This window comes from Borostomias antarcticus (assembly GCF_949987555.1).
Source record: "Borostomias antarcticus genome assembly, chromosome: 26".
In the NCBI taxonomy this organism is placed as follows: Eukaryota; Metazoa; Chordata; class Actinopteri; order Stomiiformes; family Stomiidae; genus Borostomias; species Borostomias antarcticus.
Window position 1 is genome coordinate 7,195,617 of NC_140259.1, and position 20,549 is coordinate 7,216,165.

Consider the following 20,549-nt stretch of genomic DNA (forward strand, 5'->3'; position numbering starts at 1 on the left):
CAGGTGGTACCACATTTGAGGGTATGTGTGTGGAAATGTGTATCATATTGTGTGTGTTCCAGGTTTTAGACAGAGAGATGCAGGACTTCTCTCAGACCCAGCTAGCCGAGCAGGGACCCATCCATAACTCTGCCATCGACATCCCCAAGAGGAAGGACAAGGAGGATCTGACAGAGAGCTCGGAGGTGAAACACACACACACACACACACACACACACACACACACACACACACATACACACACACACACACAGCCAGTCTGGTGCAGCATGGTGTCCTGGGTCCAGACAGTGGTCAGCAGGGCGCAGCGTTGGTACCTCAGCTAACATGCTAATCGTTGTGTGGGCGGAGCTACGTTCCAGCATGGGGAGTCACATTGTTACGTGTCCCTCTTGTCTCCATGGTTACTCCACGCCGCTGTAACGCTGACCCATGGTAACCATAACAACGGCAGCTTCATATCTGGGTTGTTATGCCCCCCCCCCCCTTGCTGCTTAGGCACACCATGAACACAACTGTCCATCTTTTGTTTGTTTGTATTTGTTTGTGTTTGTTTGTTTGTTTGTTTCCCAGCTGCCTCAGCCAGAGTTCCTGTCTGCCGCCGCTTCCCGCTATTGCGTCCTCGTAAGTCAGACACCAGAGAGGTCTGACCCCTGACCCAGAAACCTGGCCCTGACCATGACCCTAGCCTGCGCCCCATGCCTAGCCCAGACTGACCTTGACCATGACCCTGGCCCTGACCCTAGCCCTAACACAGACTGACCTTGACCATGACCCTGGCCCTGACCATGACCCTAGCCTGCGCCCCATGCCTAACCCAGACTGACCTTGACCATGACCCTGGCCCTGAGCGTGACCCTAGCCTGCACCCCTAGCCCTAACCCAGACTGACCTTGACCGTGACCCTGGCCCTGACCGTGACCCTAGCCTGCGCCCCTAGCCCTAACCTAGACTCTGACCCTGCCGCCCTGTTGCCCCTCAGCTCTGATCACTAGCCCAGTGGTCTGATGCCGTCTCTGACCCCGAAACCATGGAGCAGCCTCTCACTGGCAGCACACACACACACACACACACACACACACACACACACACACACACACACACACACACACACACACACACACACACACACACAGACACACACACACACACACACACACACACACACACAGTTTGTCTGGCCATATTTATTTATTTGATTTAGTCTTTCATTTCACATTAGCGGCCCCATAGTGACCGCTAGCCTTCCTGGGGTCCACACAACATACGACACACAGACCAACATGAATCTCACTATTTGCTTGTTTGTGTGTGTGCCTGACTGGGCCTGTATTTGTGTGTGTGTGTGTGTGTGTGTGTGTGTGTGTGTGTGGGTGTAGCAGCATGACCAGTCCCTTTCTGCGTGTGTGTTTGTGCAGGACTCCATGGGCGGCTCTCCCAATGACATCCGTATCTCAGACATGCGGCCCACCCTGGTGGAGCCCCCCATGTACAAACCCAAGGTGGTGCTTCTGGGAAAGGACAAGAAAGGTAGGCTGGTCCTCGGGACTACAGGACCCATAAGGCTTTGCTCTCTTCCTAACCTTAGGGGCCGACTACTCTGTGGTCTCTACTTTGTATGCACACACACGCACGCACACACTCAGCCCTGCCTTGCTGTGTGTTTATTACGTGTGTGTGTGTTGATGTGGTGTTCAGGTGTGCGTGCTACGCACGCCTAACCCTGACCCTAACTCTGTGTGTGTGTGTGTGTGTGTGTTGATGTGGCGTTCAGGTGTGCGTGCTAGGCGCGCCTAACCCTGACCCTGTGTGTGTGTGTGTGTGTGTGTGTGTGTGTGTGTGTGTGTGTGTGTGTGTGTGTGTGTGTGTGTGTGCGCAGAGTCGACAGACGAGTCGGAGCCGGACAAGATGCAGTGTGTGAACCACAGCGGCTCCTCCGCCACCTACTCCGACTACTCGCCCTCCCAGGGCTCGACCGGCTCCTCCAACCCCCCCCCGGCCAACGCCTCCGCCATGCACCCGCCCGGCAAGGACGGGGCCCCCCAGACACACTGGACAAACAGGTGCACCCTGGGGGCTTCACCCACTAGTCCATTATCAAACCACTAGTCTAGTCTAGTCTAGTCCCACTAGTCCCACTAGTCCATTATCAAACCACTAGTCCATTATCAAACCACTAGTCCATTATCAAACCACTAGTCCATTATCAAACCACTAGTCCATTATCAAACCACTAGTCCATTATCAAACCACTAGTCCATTATCAAACCACTAGTCCATTATCAAACCACTAGTCCATTATCAAACCACTAGTCCATTATCAAACCACTAGTCCATTATCAAACCACTAGTCCGTTATCAAACCACTAGTTGATCTTGTGCTTTGCTGGTCGACTGGTCATAAATAAATAGATAAATACATATAAATATATGTATAATATATATATACTTTTTTTTTTATTAGCATTGATATATAATATATGTTTTAATGAACAAAAAAGAATGATTAATATATATATATATTTTGTATATTTATATATATAATTTATTTTTATATTATATACATATGTATATAGACATATTTTTTTTTATATTTTTATTGTTTTTTTTGTAGTTGGGAGCAGCTGTGGGTAGTTCATCTTTCTTTTTTTTTCTTTTTTTGTATTTGTTATTTGGTGAAAAAAATAATCGTGACAAACCCGAGATTAATTGACTAGACTATTTCTGGGGAATAGTTAATGACTACTAAAATGCAGCAGTCATGACTGCTTAGTACACACACACACACACACACACACACACACACATGCTTGTTTTTGTCACATTGTGGGACGACCTGACTGGAACCTCCCTTCTGGGTACCACCCTTTCTAGACATCGTACACCTCTGAGAAAAATCAGGCATGATCAGATGCACTTCAGGAGCATGAATATCACTTCAAATTAGCAATATGCATTACTTGGGTCCAGACCTGACTGAGTCATCCCATATGGGGACTCCTCAGGTATTACTATTCTACTGGGAACCCTTAACACACTTCTCAGGTATTGCTATTCTTCTGGGGAACACCTTAACACACTTCTCAGGTATACTGTTCTTCTGGGGAACACCTTAACACACTGGTTGTTTAACATAAATGCTGAGAACTGAACGTTTCAGGTATGCAGTACTCCTGGGTATCCCCTTAACACACCCTGCTTGATCTACATTTCACAGTGGGGACTGTTAAGACAAACTAAAATACTTAGCTAATCACTGGTGGAGAGGATGACGGACAGAATGAAAATAAACTCTCATCTATGATGAGCTGTGGCAGATGGGGAGCACCTTCAGCCATAGGCTCATCCCTCCCAAGTGCAAAACAGATCAGTTCAGGTACCCCTTAGTGCCAACAGCCATCAGACTGTACAACAGTACCTGAACACCCCCTCTCTTCCATTCTCAGACTGGGAACCTCCCCTTCTGTCACTTGTCACTGTATGTATGCTATGTATATTGGATTCTCTATTCAGTACCTTTTTGTCACTCTGCAACTGTAACACCCAAATTCCCCCACTAGGGATTAATAACAATGAGGTTTCTACACATGAAGTAGAACCATATCACCTGAACTTACTTTAAACAAAGCTCTTTATTAAGTTACAATACAATTACAGTATGTACCGTCTGACTAAATTAACTGTCACATCACTGTAATGAGTCCTACTTTATATATGACAAAAAAAGTCACTGCAATGTGTGTTTCCCATTTTAATGCCCGTTAACTGTCCTGGCCGTCAAATGTCGCCAGGATTCGGAACAAACAATCCAAACAACAAACAATCCTGAACAATCCTCACCCTCTCATCCTCTCACCCTCTCATCCTCTCCCTCTCACCCTCTCACCATCTCTCCCTCTCACCCTCTCATCCTCTCTCCCTCTCTCCCTTTCATCCTCTCATCCTCTCTCCCTCTCTCCCTTTCATCCTCTCACCCTCTCATCCTCTCTCCCTTTCATCCTCTCACCCTCTCTCCCTCTCACCCTCTCACCCTCTCATCCTCTCATCCTCTCTCCCTCTCTCCCTCTCACCCTCTCACTCTCTCATCCTCTCATCCTCTCTCATCCTCTCATCCTCTCACCCTCTCATCCTCTCTCCCTTTCATCCTCTCACCCTCTCACCCTCTCATCCTCTCTCCCTTTCATCCTCTCACCCTCTCATCCTCTCTCCCTTTCATCCTCTCTCCCTCTCCCTTTCATCCTCTCACCCTCTCACCCTCTCATCCTCTCTCCCTCTCTCCCTCTCATCCTCTCATCCTCTCTCCCTTTCATCCTCACCCTCTCACCCTCTCTCCCTCTCATCCTCTCATCCTCTCATCCTCTCTCCCTCTCATCCTCTCACCCTCTCATCCTCTCTCCCTCTCTCCCTTTCATCCTCTCACCCTCTCATCCTCTCTCCCTCATCCTCTCTCCCTCTCATCCTCTCACCCTCTCACCCTCTCCAGCCAGCAAGGAAAACAAGGAAAAAGTGAAAACAGAGCTTGAAAATGTCAAGTATTACGCCACAACAGGGTCCATTGCTTTGGGCACAGGCTGTTAGATACCTTAAATTATTATTAGTAGCACTTTTTCAAGGCCCCAAAGAAGAATCACACACAATATGTGTACAAGATCCTCAACATAACATAAAGCAAACAAAAAACATCACAGACATTGTCCGCAGTGGGAAAGAAGGCGCTGGACCTTCATGGGAAACTGAGGTATGGAGTTGGGAAGGATACTCTTCTTCATTAAAGCTATGGAGCGAGATCAGGCCACCCCTAAGATACATTTTAGAACTGAACTTGATTGTGAACAAATAATCAAAAAAAATTATGCTCCTATACAAATACTGTATATACCAAGCTAAACTCCTTTGTCCAAGACGCTCGCTTGCGCTTCAGCTGTAAGGATGCTCCAATCAGGATTTTACTAAACGAGCAAATTGAACTGCAGTGGAGAACTGTCTGACCGTCTACTATGCAATTTACCTTTTATTTACGCTCTGTCCTTGCCTCTGCTGTCAAAGAGAATGATACGAAGATGATCAAAATAATAAAAATTTGGGAGAAAAAATGTCTTACATTTTCCTCTTTAGTGCGGTGATTCTATTATTAATGTAAAATTTGAGCGCCTTCCAATTTCTATTTTTTAGTGCTTCTGGCTCCGATTTAAGGCACTTATCACAGTCGTCCTTTCCTGGAACGCGACAGGTCCGAATGAAGTTCATCATGTGCTTTTCGACGGCAGTTATCTCCTCGGTTTCCCAGAGCTTCTTCTTCTGTGGCTTGCGAGCTAAATAAGAAATGAATAACAAATTAGTTTAGGATAAATATAAATGCACAGTAATTGTGAAGTGTGGCTCAAATAAAGCCAATTATACAACATAGTTCCGACTGCGTATTGTGATTGGCCAAGAGGCATTCGAAACCGTGTGTATTTGTGATATGAACTATCATACATATGTTCACTATTTGAAATTCCACAGTAATGTGATAGTTTTAGGAACTGCATTTATTAGTGGAGTTCACTAAACTCAATATATATCAAACTGAATAGTTAAACTATTGTTTTTTGAGAATATACGAAGGGCTGTGCTGCCGTAGGCACGAGAGCAATAAAGTACGCCCTCTCGTGTTTTACTGCTTAATTCTCTCACATAAAGATAAGAGAAATAATGTAATGTCTTTGATACATATACAATATCCTTACCTGTCTTTGACTTTGTCTTTTGGACGGGGATGTCGTCTCCATCTGAAGTTTCCCCTTCATTTACTTGCGGCGACCCACTCCGTTTCCGCTTTTGCGCTGTACTCACGTCAGGAACTATTGAATGACAAGATGAACATTATTCTTGTTTAAACTTCAAAATTCATGTAGAATCCCAGCCGATATGAGAATCACAGAGTGAAATCTATCTATCTCTCTCTATACATATATATATATAGCAGCTGTCTGTTTAACCTGGTATGAGAGTTGTGTGAGTGTTGAGGATGTATCAAGATGTATGAAGATCTTAACACACTTCTCAGGTATACTGTTCTTCTGGGGAACACCTTAACACACTTCTCAGGTATACTGTTCTTCTGGGGAACACCTTAACACACTTCTCAGGTATACTGTTCTTCTGGGGAACACCTTAACACACTTCTCAGGTATTGCTATTCTTCTGGGGAACACCTTAACACACTTCTCAGGTATACTGTTCTTCTGGGGAACACCTTAACACACTTCTCAGGTATTGCTATTCTTCTGGGGAACACCTTAACACACTTCTCAGGTATACTGTTCTTCTGGGGAACATCTTAACACACCTCTCAGGTATTGCTATTCTTCTGGGGAACACCTTAACACACTTCTCAGGTATACTGTTCTTCTGGGGAACATCTTAACACACTTCTCAGGTATACTGTTCTTCTGGGGAACACCTTAACAACACACTTCTCAGGTATACTGTTCTTCTGGGGAACACCTTAACACACTTCTCAGGTATACTGTTCTTCTGGGGAACACCTTAACACACTTCTCAGGTATTGCTATTCTTCTGGGGAACACCTTAACACACTTCTCAGGTATACTGTTCTTCTGGGGAACACCTTAACAACACACTTCTCAGGTATACTGTTCTTCTGGGGAACATCTTAACACACTTCTCAGGTATACTGTTCTTCTGGGGAACATCTTAACACACTTCTCAGGTATTGCTATTCTTCTGGGGAACATCTTAACACACTTCTCAGGTATACTGTTCTTCTGGGGAACATCTTAACACACTTCTCAGGTATTGCTATTCTTCTGGGGAACACCTTAACACACTTCTCAGGTATACCGTTCTTCTGGGGAACACCTTAACAACACACTTCTCAGGTATACTGTTCTTCTGGGGAACATCTTAACACACTTCTCAGGTATACTGTTCTTCTGGGGAACACCTTAACACACCTCTCAGGTATTGCTATTCTTCTGGGGAACACCTTAACACACTTCTCAGGTATACTGTTCTTCTGGGGAACACCTTAACACACTTCTCTGGTATTGCTATTCTTCTGGGGAACACCTTAACACACTTCTCAGGTATACTGTTCTTCTGGGGAACATCTTAACACACCTCTCAGGTATTGCTGTTCTTCTGGGGAACACCTTAACACACTTCTCAGGTATACTGTTCTTCTGGGGAACACCTTAACACACCTCTCAGGTATACTGTTCTTCTGGGGAACATCTTAACACACCTCTCAGGTATACTGTTCTTCTGGGGAACACCTTAACACACTTCTCAGGTATACTGTTCTTCTGGGGAACATCTTAACACACTTCTCAGGTATACTGTTCTTCTGGGGAACACCTTAACACACTTCTCAGGTATACTGTCCTTCTGGGGAACACCTTAACACACCTCTCAGGTATACTGTTCTTCTGGGGAACATCTTAACACACCTCTCAGGTATTGCTATTCTTCTGGGGAACATCTTAACACACTTCTCAGGTATACTGTTCTTCTGGGGAACATCTTAACACACTTCTCAGGTATACTGTTCTTCTGGGGAACACCTTAACACACTTCTCAGGTATACTGTTCTTCTGGGGAACATCTTAACACACTTCTCAGGTATACTGTTCTTCTGGGGAACATCTTAACACACCTCTCAGGTATACTGTTCTTCTGGGGAACACCTTAACACACTTCTCTGGTATTGCTATTCTTCTGGGGAACACCTTAACACACTTCTCAGGTATACTGTTCTTCTGGGGAACACCTTAACACACTTCTCAGGTATACTGTTCTTCTGGGGAACATCTTAACACACTTCTCAGGTATACTGTTCTTCTGGGGAACATCTTAACACACCTCTCAGGTATTGCTATTCTTCTTGGGAACACCTTAACACACTTCTCAGGTATACTGTTCTTCTGGGGAACACCTTAACACACTTCTCAGGTATTGCTATTCTTCTGGGGAACACCTTAACACACTTCTCAGGTATACTGTTCTTCTGGGGAACATCTTAACACACTTCTCAGGTATACTGTTCTTCTGGGGAACACCTTAACACACCTCTCAGGTATACTGTTCTTCTGGGGAACATCTTAACACACCTCTCAGGTATTGCTATTCTTCTGGGGAACATCTTAACACACTTCTCAGGTATACTGTTCTTCTGGGGAACACCTTAACACACCTCTCAGGTATTGCTATTCTTCTTGGGAACATCTTAACACACTTCTCAGGTATACTGTTCTTCTGGGGAACACCTTAACACACTTCTCAGGTATTGCTATTCTTCTTGGGAACACCTTAACACACTTCTCAGGTATACTGTTCTTCTGGGGAACACCTTAACACACTTCTCAGGTATACTGTTCTTCTGGGGAACACCTTAACACACTGGTTGTTAAACATAAATGATGAGAACTGAACCTTTCAGGTATGCAGTACTCCTGGGTATCCCCTTAACACACCCTGCTTGATCTACATTTCAGTGGGGACTGTTAAGACAAACTAATATACTTAGCTAATCACTGGTGGAGAGGAGGATGATGGACAGAATGAAAATCATCCTGGACAACTCCTCTCATCTATGATGAGCTGTGGCAGATGGGGAGCACCTTCAGCCATAGGCTCATCCCTCCCAAGTGCAAAACAGATCGGTTCAGGTACCCCTTAGTGCCAACAGCCATCAGGCTGTACAACAGTACCTGAACACCCCCTCTCTTCCATTCTCAGACTGGGAACCTCCCCTTCTGTCACTTGTCACTGTATGTATATTGGATTCTCTATTCAGTACATTTATGTCACTCTGCAAATGTAATGTCTTTGATACATATACAATATCCTTACCTGTCTTTGACTTTGTCTTTTGGACGGGGATGTCGTCTCCATCTGAAGTTTCCCCTTCATTTACTTGCGGCGACCCACTCCGTTTCCGCTTTTGCGCTGTACTCACGTCAGGAACTATTGAATGACAAGATGAACATTATTCTTGTTTAAACTTCAAAATTCATGTAGAATCCCAGCCGATATGAGAATCACAGAGTGAAATCTATCTATCTATCTACTATATATATATAGCTATAGCAGCCGTCTGTTTAACCTGGTATGAGAGTTGTGTGAGTGTTGAGGATGTATCAAGATGTTTGTTTTATGTCATTTGATGATGCCACAGGAGACAACTTTTATTGACTTGTGCCTGATGTTGTAAGTGTATATAAATATAAGGTGTACTGGAATCACAGTATGATGATTGTGTCTGCTGTCTCTCTACCTGTGATGGAAATGTTTGGATGTGTGCCGCTGTCTTTTTAACCTTTAATTGATATTTTGATTGTATGCAAGTAAAGGGGGTGTTTATTATGATTACATTTAAGCCTTTTTAAGGACCTACTGACACCCTGATTAGGGACAAAGCTTTAAAGATGGATACATTTTAAATAAAACATACAAGCTAAGATAAACATAACATCAACACACTACATAACATCAAAATACATACCTTCCATGTCCCGTTCATACTCTGCAAGGTCATCTTCAGACTCAGTATGCTTGTCCAACTGGATTCTTTCTAAACAGGTGGTATAAAATACAGTACAACTTAGTCATTAAGTGTTACGATGTTGTGCCCATTTAAAGCTCAAAATCACAATAGTTGACTAAAGCAGAAACTACATACCACTCGGATCAATGTTGATCTCCTCAAGGCTCTTGCCTTGGAACTCCGCAAGGCGTCCCTGCTCCATGGCCATCAGGATTTTACTGATCTTGGCAAGTTGAAGGGTGCCCTCCGGTAACCGATAAAACTGCCGATGCACCCTAATGTCATGGCCCATAAAATCCGCCAGCTGGTCGAGCTCCGTCTCCTGAAGGTTTAGTACCTTAGATAAGGTAGCCACGTGCTTCCTCAGTCTTGTTGAGGTGAGTGAGAGAGGATTCTTGACATCACAGCGTTGGACAAACTGGCGGATGCAATCTGACCCCCTGTAGTGCGACATCGCTCCTGGTCTGGCAAACACATATGTGTTTTCTTTGAGGATGCCACACTCATTTCTCTTTTGATGTAGTAGGTCAAGTGCTTCCTGCATCGCTGGGCTTAGGAGGACAGCAACCTTCCTACCTCTCTTTCCTCTAATTTCTATCCTGGTGAAATGATGGCAGAGCTTTTTCTCGAGCTCAGAGAGGGCAAGGTTGACGTCCTCGTGAGGTGCTGATGCGTCTCTTGATGTGAATGCAGAGAGGGACATTTTGGACACTTCCCCTTCTCTACGCCGGTTGAATAGGATAACCTGTGCCAGAGTCACCTTTGCCAGGCTGGCCCAGTTCTGCGATGACGCCTCAGATTCCAAATCATGTCGGTACTGCTGCTGCTTCTCATCCAGGTAAGTGTGTAATGTTTTCACATCTTCTGTGAAAGGCAGCAGCTGAGGGGCATTCCACTTGGACTCATTGAGGCTCTTTAAAGATGTGGCTGATACAAGCTCGTGCCATTTCGCTTTGTAGATGTTTCGGAAGGAGCGGGCTTCTTCTGCGGCATCCTTGTCTCCTTTAATCATCGCATCACTCTCCAGGAGCATAGACATCTTCTTGAGGCTGTGTCCAAGTTTCAGAGGAAGTGATTTGGATTTGACTTTATTGCCTTGTGCTGTGTGTTTCACTGCATTGACTGTCTGCATGAAGTTTGCTGGTACGACATATTCTTTGATCGTCTTCATGGTTGTGACCTCAGCACCATGTACTCGAAGTCTACCAAGCTCCCTCAACTTTTGCCGGATATATTCATGCTTGTCAATGTCAGAACCATGCTTGTTGTAGAGGTGCTTCCCCATCTCCATGATGCACCAGTCACTTTTGACTGCATGTGCAACAGCATCCTGGTTCATGTTGCTCACCAGTTTCCATAGCTCTTCAGAAACTCCAGCAGGTATGGGTTCTGCAAAGGCACAGAGGGCTTGGACTCTAGTTTTTCCCGGTTTGGGATTGACACTGCCAGGTTTGAATTTGCAAATCTGCACATGTCTCCACAGCGCACTTTTTGTGAACAACCCTTGACAGTAGAGACAGTGCATGTAGTCTTGTGCTTGGGAATCTTCTCTTGGCTGCTTGCGTGCAACCAGTGTTCCTGTGCCTGTTCTCAAAACTTCAGCATTATGTGCAAAGTTACCTTTGTTTCGGAGATGTTCTAACTGCAATCGTCTTTGTTTTGAACCCTTTGGGAAACAAAGTGCTTTTGCTACCTCCAGCTCCTTGCTGTGAATACGCTCCAAATGCCTTGAAATTTTTAGGAAAGAAGTCCCACAAAACAGACAGAACTGTTTCTTGTTGTACATCCGAGATCCATCTTCTTTCTTGCTGACAGCAGGAATGGATACTGAGGCACTTTCTCCACATTTCCTGCTAGGAGAACATGTGCTGTCAGGAGTACAGACATTTGTTGCACTGCTTCTGCTACTGCTCTGACATGGAGTTGAACGGCTTCTGCTACTGCTCTGACATGGAGTTGAACGGCTTCTGCTACTGCTCTGACATGGAGTTGAACGGCTTCTGCTACTGCTCTGACATGGAGTTGAACGGCTTCTGCTACTACTCTGACAGAGAGTCCACTCCGACAAGGATGGTGGTGATATTTCACAGATCATGCTACCATCTGTACCATCTGTACTTTCCCCACTTGAAGCTGGAACATATTCTTCTCCACTATCAGTACAGGTGTCAAAAAGCTCATCAGATCCATCAGGAATCTTCTCATTCATCTTCAAGAAATATAAAATAAAACAGTTAAGATACACAACACAAATACACTCACCATTCTAACAATTTTCCCACTATAACAAACTATTAAAGAGTCAGTATTCAGCTTATCATATGTGACGGGTAGTACCCGTACTGTCCCTTTAATGGAAGACGGCCTGCTGGTGGCAGGACCAGCCAGGTAGCGTTGTGCAATAGTCCTGCAGTGCGATACGATCATAGCACGCTGGTCTCCGTGGGTACCGACTGTCAGCACGTTAAGGGTGGATGGTTACCCCGAGTTGAGCGGCGACGCTATTTCGCCGAACATTACTTGGTCTCGTAGTTGGTGAGGCTGGGAGCATCAGGACCGCGTCAGAGCTATGTCCGGCGGGCGGCTCTAACATGCTAACAGTCGGTACCCATGGAGACCAACGTGCTATGACCTTATCGCACAGCAGAGGACTAATGACCTGACTAGCCTCACCTTAGGCCTGGGTTACACGACTGTTTCCGAAAGGTTCCGTAACGAAAACGATCTCTGTGCACACAGGTGTTTTCATACCGTTTCCAGAAGAAGACGTCCTGTTACACGGATACACGCTTCACAGCACCATTCGCAACACTGGGCATTCGCGTGCCCGTACAAAACAGGAAGCACAATATTCGCCCCTCTGCAATCTTGTTGCAGAAAGAGAACTAAACAAAACAGCAATGGAGAAAACAAATTAAAATTAGAGTTCGCGTCCTGGTAATGTAGCTAGCAGTCATATTCAACAATGTTGTATTTAACTGCACTACAGCGGCGAGAGTACCGTAAGCAACAAGTTCAGAACTGCCTGTACTTCGTTGTCCATGATGAATAAACCACTGGACGCTCCGCTTTCGCCCGGTTACACGACTGCGGAATCAAGGAAAACGAAAACACCCAAAGTTTGCAGATTGGGTCATTGAAAACGCGGCGCCGTGTAAATGCGAGGTGCAAACGTAACTAAAGGATGACAGAAACGGTCGCCAAATGCATCCGTGTATCCCAGGCCTTAGGCTGGGACCAATTTGCTACCTGTTTGCTGTTTCCGCTCGTAAGCTCTCTTGGTTCCGCCGCCTACCCTCTTTGCACAAACGACTTGTATCTAGTGGAATTGGCTTTGGATCCGCCGCCTTCCTAGGTAGAAGAATAGGGAGGCGGCAGATCCAAAGCCAATTCCACTGGACACAATTTGTTCATGCAAAGAGGATAGGTGGCGGAACCAAGAGCTTACAAGCGCAAACAACAAACAGGTAGCAAACGGTTACCAGGTGTGGATAACGCCCAGTGACGTGAGGTTAGCCTCCCCTGATGAACGCTACCTGGCTGGTTCCGCCCACCAGCCGTCCGCCTCCCATTCAAGGGAGGGTACGGGACTACCCGTCACACATAGTCAGAACTTTGCAAATCATTTGACCAGACAAGTAAACACATTTTGGACTAATGACAATCATTCACCATGGAGATGTCTACATTGCAATGACTGACAAATTTGTTGGGGGGGCTTACAAAGATGCTTTTGGTCCTCCTAAGCCTTGGCACAATCGTTTGTCGGACATCATCATCTCCATGTTTCATACTCGAGTCAGAAAGATCAAGTCCAACAGGAATCTTCTCTTTGCTCTTCAATAAACACAATTAAAAAAACAGTTTAAACTAACAATACGCACAACAATACTGTAACTAATAGCCACTGAATAATAATAATAATAATTTAGATGGAATTCTATTCCGATTGAATAGTGTCTAAATCAGAGGTCTTCAACACAGGTTTTGGAGAGCGACTGTGTGCAGGCTTTCAATATGTCATCTAATACACCTGTTTATTTAGGTCATTAAGGACCTGGCAAGCAGCTGATTAGAAGAATCAAATGTGCTAGGTTAGGATTGGAGAGAAAGCCTCAAGGTGGGTAGCTCTCTAGGACCTGAATTGGAGATGGTCTAGATCTTATCAGGGTATTACAGTGCAAACAGCAAAAGCAGCTATTTAGCCTATATACTGTATCCTCCAATGTTCTAACTTGCAAGTGTGCTTGCTTATCATTAACTAAACTGATCAACAATACAACCAATTGCCAACACTAATATCCTTTTCTCAGTATAATGAAAATGGTGAGCAGTCACTGAATAGTAACCACAGCTAAAATAAATACAAGGAAAGTCTTAAAACATGATTCAAATTTGTCAGAGGGAAAAAAGGTTGGAGCTCAGGTGGAAGCTGCCATAATCAAGAGTGGAATGGATACAATAGAGGCCTGTCACTAAGCAACGGACATGCCCACTTTTTAACCTGGCCATCTTGGAAAAATAGAATGCGTAATTGCCCATTCACTCCAATGTTAAAACAATGCCATTTCAAAGAACCAAAATAGTCAAAAGAACAGGCAGAATACACTTATGGAATTACAATCTCATGATTCCCTGACTCAGATTGTTTTTACCACGGTAGATTTCATGTTTATAATTACATGGAAGTAAATAGCTTGATTCGGTGCCAAAGCCTAACCAAGCCATTCACTTTCATGTATTTCAAAATGCAAAATCTGTTGCAGTAAAAAACAATGACACGGTGAATGAGCACTTCCACATTCTATTCTATCAAGATGGTGGCAGGTTGAAAAGTGGGCGTGTCCGTTGCTTAGTGACAGGTCTCTATTGCTGAAATTACTAAAGTTGCTAAGAGGACAAAGATACCTGTACGGTGGATGAGGGAACATCTTCATTAGCGTTGGAACTGACGGCTGATTCATCGGAGTCTGTGTAGTTTACCAAGGTTAACTTGGCTTCTTCGACAACCTTTGTGTCTTGTAGCACTACGCTGGAGCTGTATACAAAGGAGCTGTTCTCTAAAGAGTCTCCACTGCCACCCTAAAACATTAAAAGAAATTCAGATTATAAAGACTAGAATAGGCAATGCATGTTTCTAATCAAAGCAAAAATAAATTGGGAGGGATATAACGGCGGGTTCAGACTGGACGCGAAAGCGCGGCGACGCGCACCCCGCTTCCTTTCGGCGCCCATGTTAACCAACGTGACTGTTCACACCAGCTGCGTCGTGTTGTGGAGCTCCGCAGTCGGCTCGTGCTCTGCAGCGCCAGAATCGGCATCTGGTCTGTTTTTTCAAGAGCCGCTTAAAGTGCAGAGGAGCAGGGTTGCTTGGTTACCAGTGCAGAGAAATGCACTTCTGATGTGAACAGCCGGGCTCCTGCTCGCACGAGAACGCTTTTCGCCTGCGCTACGCTGCGCTTCGGCAGGTCTGTGTGAACATAGCGTAAGCACAACATACGTGTCTGGTTACCCCACTGCCAGAGGCGGAGAAGGGTTAAGTGATCACCCGTGTCTGTGTGTGTGTGTGTCTGTGTGTGTGTGTGTGTGAAAGGCAGAATTACGCAAAAACTACAAGACAGATTTTCAAAATCGTTGGAGTGGTGTAGCATGGGTCAAGGAACATTCAATTCCTTTTTTGGCCAGATCAGAGTCTTGGGCCGCGCCACAATGTATTTTCCCGTTCTAGTAGTTTCCCATAAGATGACACATGAGTGTGTGTAGGCAAGAACCTCATCTCAGCAAATCAGCCCACTAATCCTCACAAATGACAATACTCTATCATGTAGTCTTGAACCTCATTACACCTAGTAAGAGTGTATGTTTGCATAGCTCCTAATCACAGCAGAAACACATTGAGAAGGATCTAAACACAATCCATCTCTGGTTACAGACTTTTACCTGCGAGCTGGAGGGTGAAACCTCCTCTTTGTCTTGTATCACTTGGTTGGAGCTGCAGGGCAAGATGCTCTTTTCCACGGCCATGACATGAGAGTCTCCACCACCACACTAAAATATGAATTAGAATCAGTTATTCAGAATTGGTAAGTGTAGCAGTCACCATGTTGATAACAAGCATGTAGTCTACACAACAGTTATACAGTAGCATGTGTCTTCTACTGGGTTGAGACAATTGGCCTGTCAGCTACTCATTTTAGCTCTCAATCATTAGTCAAGCACACTAAGTAATACACAATCTACTGTTTTAGCAGAAATACAACCCTGAAAAACATCAACATCAGAATTATCTCAAGATTTTGTGATCCAAGAATTGCTTGTAGCATGTGGGTTGTGTTCACAAAGAAGAAGGTTACATTCCAGCAGAGTTTGGCTCCACCAGTAAACGTCCTTCTCAGTAATCTATGAGTAGAGTATGGGCCTTTACATGGTCCACACAAGGCTGCACCTGAGACAGTGTGTGTAAGCTGTACTATCAGTAACTTTGAGTGGGAGCTGGGTAGGGGTACCCCACGAGGCTGCACCTGAGACAGTGTGTGTAAGCTGTACTATCAGTAACTTTGAGTGGGAGCTGGGTAGGGGTACCCCACGAGGCTGCACCTGAGACAGTGTGTGTAAGCTGTACTATCAGTAACTTTGAGTGGGAGCTGGGTAGGGGTACCCCACGAGGCTGCACCTGAGACAGTGTGTGTAAGCTGTACTATCAGTAACTTTGAGTGGGAGCTGGGTAGGGGTACCCCACGAGGCTGCACCTGAGACAGTGTGTGTAAGCTGTACTATCAGTAACTTTGAGTGGGAGCTGGGTAGGGGTACCCCACGAGGCTGCACCTGAGACAGTGTGTGTAAGCTGTACTATCAGTAACTTTGAGTGGGAGCTGGGTAGGGGTACCCCACGAGGCTGCACCTGAGACAGTGTGTGTAAGCTGTACTATCAGTAACTTTGAGTGGGAGCTGGGTAGGGGTTCCCCACGAGGCTGCACCGGAGACAGTGTGTGTAGGCAAGAACCTCATCTCAGCAAATCAGCCCACTAATCCTCACAAATGACAATACTCTACCATGTAGTATTGAACCTCATTACACCTAGTAAGAGTGTATGTTTGCATAGCTCCTAATCACAGCAGAAACACATTGAGAAGGATCTAAACACAATCCATCTCTGGTTACAGACTTTTACCTGCGAGCTGGAGGGTGAAACCTCCTCTTTGTCTTGTATCACTTGGTTGGAGCTGCAGGGCAAGATGCTCTTTTCCACGGCCATGACATGAGAGTCTCCACCACCACACTAAAATATGAATTAGAATCAGTTATTCAGAATTGGTAAGTGTAGCAGTCACCATGTTGATAACAAGCATGTAGTCTACACAACAGTTATACAGTAGCATGTGTCTTCTACTGGGTTGAGACAATTGGCCTGTCAGCTACTCATTTTAGCTCTCAATCATTAGTCAAGCACACTAAGTAATACACAATCTACTGTTTTAGCAGAAATACAACCCTGAAAAACATCAACATCAGAATTATCTCAAGATTTTGTGATCCAAGAATTGCTTGTAGCATGTGGGTTGTGTTCACAAAGAAGAAGGTTACATTCCAGCAGAGTTTGGCTCCACCAGTAAACGTCCTTCTCAGTAATCTATGAGTAGAGTATGGGCCTTTACATGGTCCACACAAGGCTGCACCTGAGACAGTGTGTGTAAGCTGTACTATCAGTAACTTTGAGTGGGAGCTGGGTAGGGGTACCCCACGAGGCTGCACCTGAGACAGTGTGTGTAAGCTGTACTATCAGTAACTTTGAGTGGGAGCTGGGTAGGGGTACCCCACGAGGCTGCACCTGAGACAGTGTGTGTAAGCTGTACTATCAGTAACTTTGAGTGGGAGCTGGGTAGGGGTACCCCACGAGGCTGCACCTGAGACAGTGTGTGTAAGCTGTACTATCAGTAACTTTGAGTGGGAGCTGGGTAGGGGTACCCCACGAGGCTGCACCTGAGACAGTGTGTGTAAGCTGTACTATCAGTAACTTTGAGTGGGAGCTGGGTAGGGGTACCCCACGAGGCTGCACCTGAGACAGTGTGTGTAAGCTGTACTATCAGTAACTTTGAGTGGGAGCTGGGTAGGGGTACCCCACGAGGCTGCACCTGAGACAGTGTGTGTAAGCTGTACTATCAGTAACTTTGAGTGGGAGCTGGGTAGGGGTACCCCACGAGGCTGCACCTGAGACAGTGTGTGTAAGCTGTACTATCAGTAACTTTGAGTGGGAGCTGGGTAGGGGTACCCCACGAGGCTGCACCTGAGACAGTGTGTGTAAGCTGTACTATCAGTAACTTTGAGTGGGAGCTGGGTAGGGGTACCCCACGAGGCTGCACCTGAGACAGTGTGTGTAAGCTGTACTATCAGTAACTTTGAGTGGGAGCTGGGTAGGGGTACCCCACGAGGCTGCACCTGAGACAGTGTGTGTAAGCTGTACTATCAGTAACTTTGAGTGGGAGCTGGGTAGGGGTACCCCACGAGGCTGCACCTGAGACAGTGTGTGTAAGCTGTACTATCAGTAACTTTGAGTGGGAGCTGGGTAGGGGTACCCCACGAGGCTGCACCTGAGACAGTGTGTGTAAGCTGTACTATCAGTAACTTTGAGTGGGAGCTGGGTAGGGGTACCCCACGAGGCTGCACCTGAGACAGTGTGTGTAAGCTGTACTATCAGTAACTTTGAGTGGGAGCTGGGTAGGGGTACCCCACGAGGCTGCACCTGAGACAGTGTGTGTAAGCTGTACTATCAGTAACTTTGAGTGGGAGCTGGGTAGGGGTACCCCACGAGGCTGCACCTGAGACAGTGTGTGTAAGCTGTACTATCAGTAACTTTGAGTGGGAGCTGGGTAGGGGTACCCCACGAGGCTGCACCTGAGACAGTGTGTGTAAGCTGTACTATCAGTAACTTTGAGTGGGAGCTGGGTAGGGGTACCCCACGAGGCTGCACCTGAGACAGTGTGTGTAAGCTGTACTATCAGTAACTTTGAGTGGGAGCTGGGTAGGGGTACCCCACGAGGCTGCACCTGAGACAGTGTGTGTAAGCTGTACTATCAGTAACTTTGAGTGGGAGCTGGGTAGGGGTACCCCACGAGGCTGCACCTGAGACAGTGTGTGTAAGCTGTACTATCAGTAACTTTGAGTGGGAGCTGGGTAGGGGTACCCCACGAGGCTGCACCTGAGACAGTGTGTGTAAGCTGTACTATCAGTAACTTTGAGTGGGAGCTGGGTAGGGGTACCCCACGAGGCTGCACCTGAGACAGTGTGTGTAAGCTGTACTATCAGTAACTTTGAGTGGGAGCTGGGTAGGGGTACCCCACGAGGCTGCACCTGAGACAGTGTGTGTAAGCTGTACTATCAGTAACTTTGAGTGGGAGCTGGGTAGGGGTACCCCACGAGGCTGCACCTGAGACAGTGTGTGTAAGCTGTACTATCAGTAACTTTGAGTGGGAGCTGGGTAGGGGTACCCCACGAGGCTGCACCTGAGACAGTGTGTGTAAGCTGTACTATCAGTAACTTTGAGTGGGAGCTGGGTAGGGGTACCCCACGAGGCTGCACCTGAGACAGTGTGTGTAAGCTGTACTATCAGTAACTTTGAGTGGGAGCTGGGTAGGGGTACCCCACGAGGCTGCACCTGAGACAGTGTGTGTAAGCTGTACTATCAGTAACTTTGAGTGGGAGCTGGGTAGGGGTACCCCACGAGGCTGCACCTGAGACAGTGTGTGTAAGCTGTACTATCAGTAACTTTGAGTGGGAGCTGGGTAGGGGTACCCCACGAGGCTGCACCTGAGACAGTGTGTGTAAGCTGTACTATCAGTAACTTTGAGTGGGAGCTGGGTAGGGGTACCCCACGAGCCTGCACCGGAGACAGTGTGTGTAAGCTGTACTATCAGTAACTTTGAGTGGGAGCTGGGTAGGGGTACCCCACGAGGCTGCACCGGAGACAGTGTGTGTAGGCAAGAACCTCATCTCAGCAAATCAGCCCACTAATCCTCACAAATGACAATACTCTACCATGTAGTATTGAACCTCATTACACCTAGTAAGAGTGTATGTTTGAATAGCTCCTAATCACAGCAGAAACACATTGAGAAGGATCTAAACACAATCCATCTCTGGTTACAGACTTTTACCTGCAAGCTGGAGGGTGAAACCTCCTCTTTGTCTTGTATCACTTGGTTGGAGCTGCAGGGCAAGATGCACTTTTCCACGGCCATGACATGAGAGTCTCCACCACCACACTAAAATATGAATTAGAATCAGTAATTCAGAATATAAACTGCAATGCATGAATTGTTTAATGGGATGTTTGGAACAAATAGGAGCCTTCTACTGTCTGAAGGAATTACTTGCTACACAGCTTGTGGCAAACATTTGCTTGACAAACAGAATTCCTTGTCTCTTTTTTCACCTTTATTTCACCAAGAAAAAAACCCATTAAGGGTCTCCTTTACAAGGGTCACCTGGCTAAGAGGGCAGGAGTTAGTCAAAAGATGTTAACAAATATAATAGATAAAACATATACAGAGGCATATACAGTCTCTCACAAACCTTTTCTCTCCATGGCCAATTGCTATCTCCGTAGTCATAAGTAATCTCCTCTCCTCTGTGTATGTCTCTAGCAGCGAACAGACAGAGGTGTGGCTTTCCATCCGCTAATATCCTTTTCATCCTGCAATTAGGATGGACATGATCATCGTTGACCAGCCTTCCCAATGAGCCATCTTCAATCGCAGCATCAATGCTTCAAAGGAGACAAAAAGTATCACAATAGCTTAGTCAAGCAAGACATTAGTCCATGTGCACATTCCAAGATAATCTACTGAACATTGGAAGCTACCAGGGCCTGAAATGAACACCCCCCATAGAGTAAATGCTTACCACCATGTTTTGCCATGCCATATGAAGTCGAACATGAAGACCAAGCAATTTGTATGATATATCCTCCTCCTCCTCTCTGATTCCTTAAGGTCGATCATT

The 20,549-nt window shown here is 45.8% G+C and overlaps 1 protein-coding gene across 1 annotated transcript in view; it reads left to right on the forward strand.

Annotated features, from left to right (window-relative positions):
* lrrc7 (leucine rich repeat containing 7) overlaps nt 1-20,549 on the forward strand; it is a gene marked incomplete at its 3' end in the record, with an annotated part of 58,469 nt that overhangs the window by 15,067 nt on the left and 22,853 nt on the right. Inside the window, exons 17-19 of the mRNA XM_084459153.1 lie at nt 63-185; nt 1,419-1,530; nt 1,880-2,063. Of these exons, the coding sequence (XP_084315279.1) occupies nt 63-185; nt 1,419-1,530; nt 1,880-2,063 (419 nt within the window). The remainder of the gene's footprint in view (nt 1-62; nt 186-1,418; nt 1,531-1,879; nt 2,064-20,549) is intronic.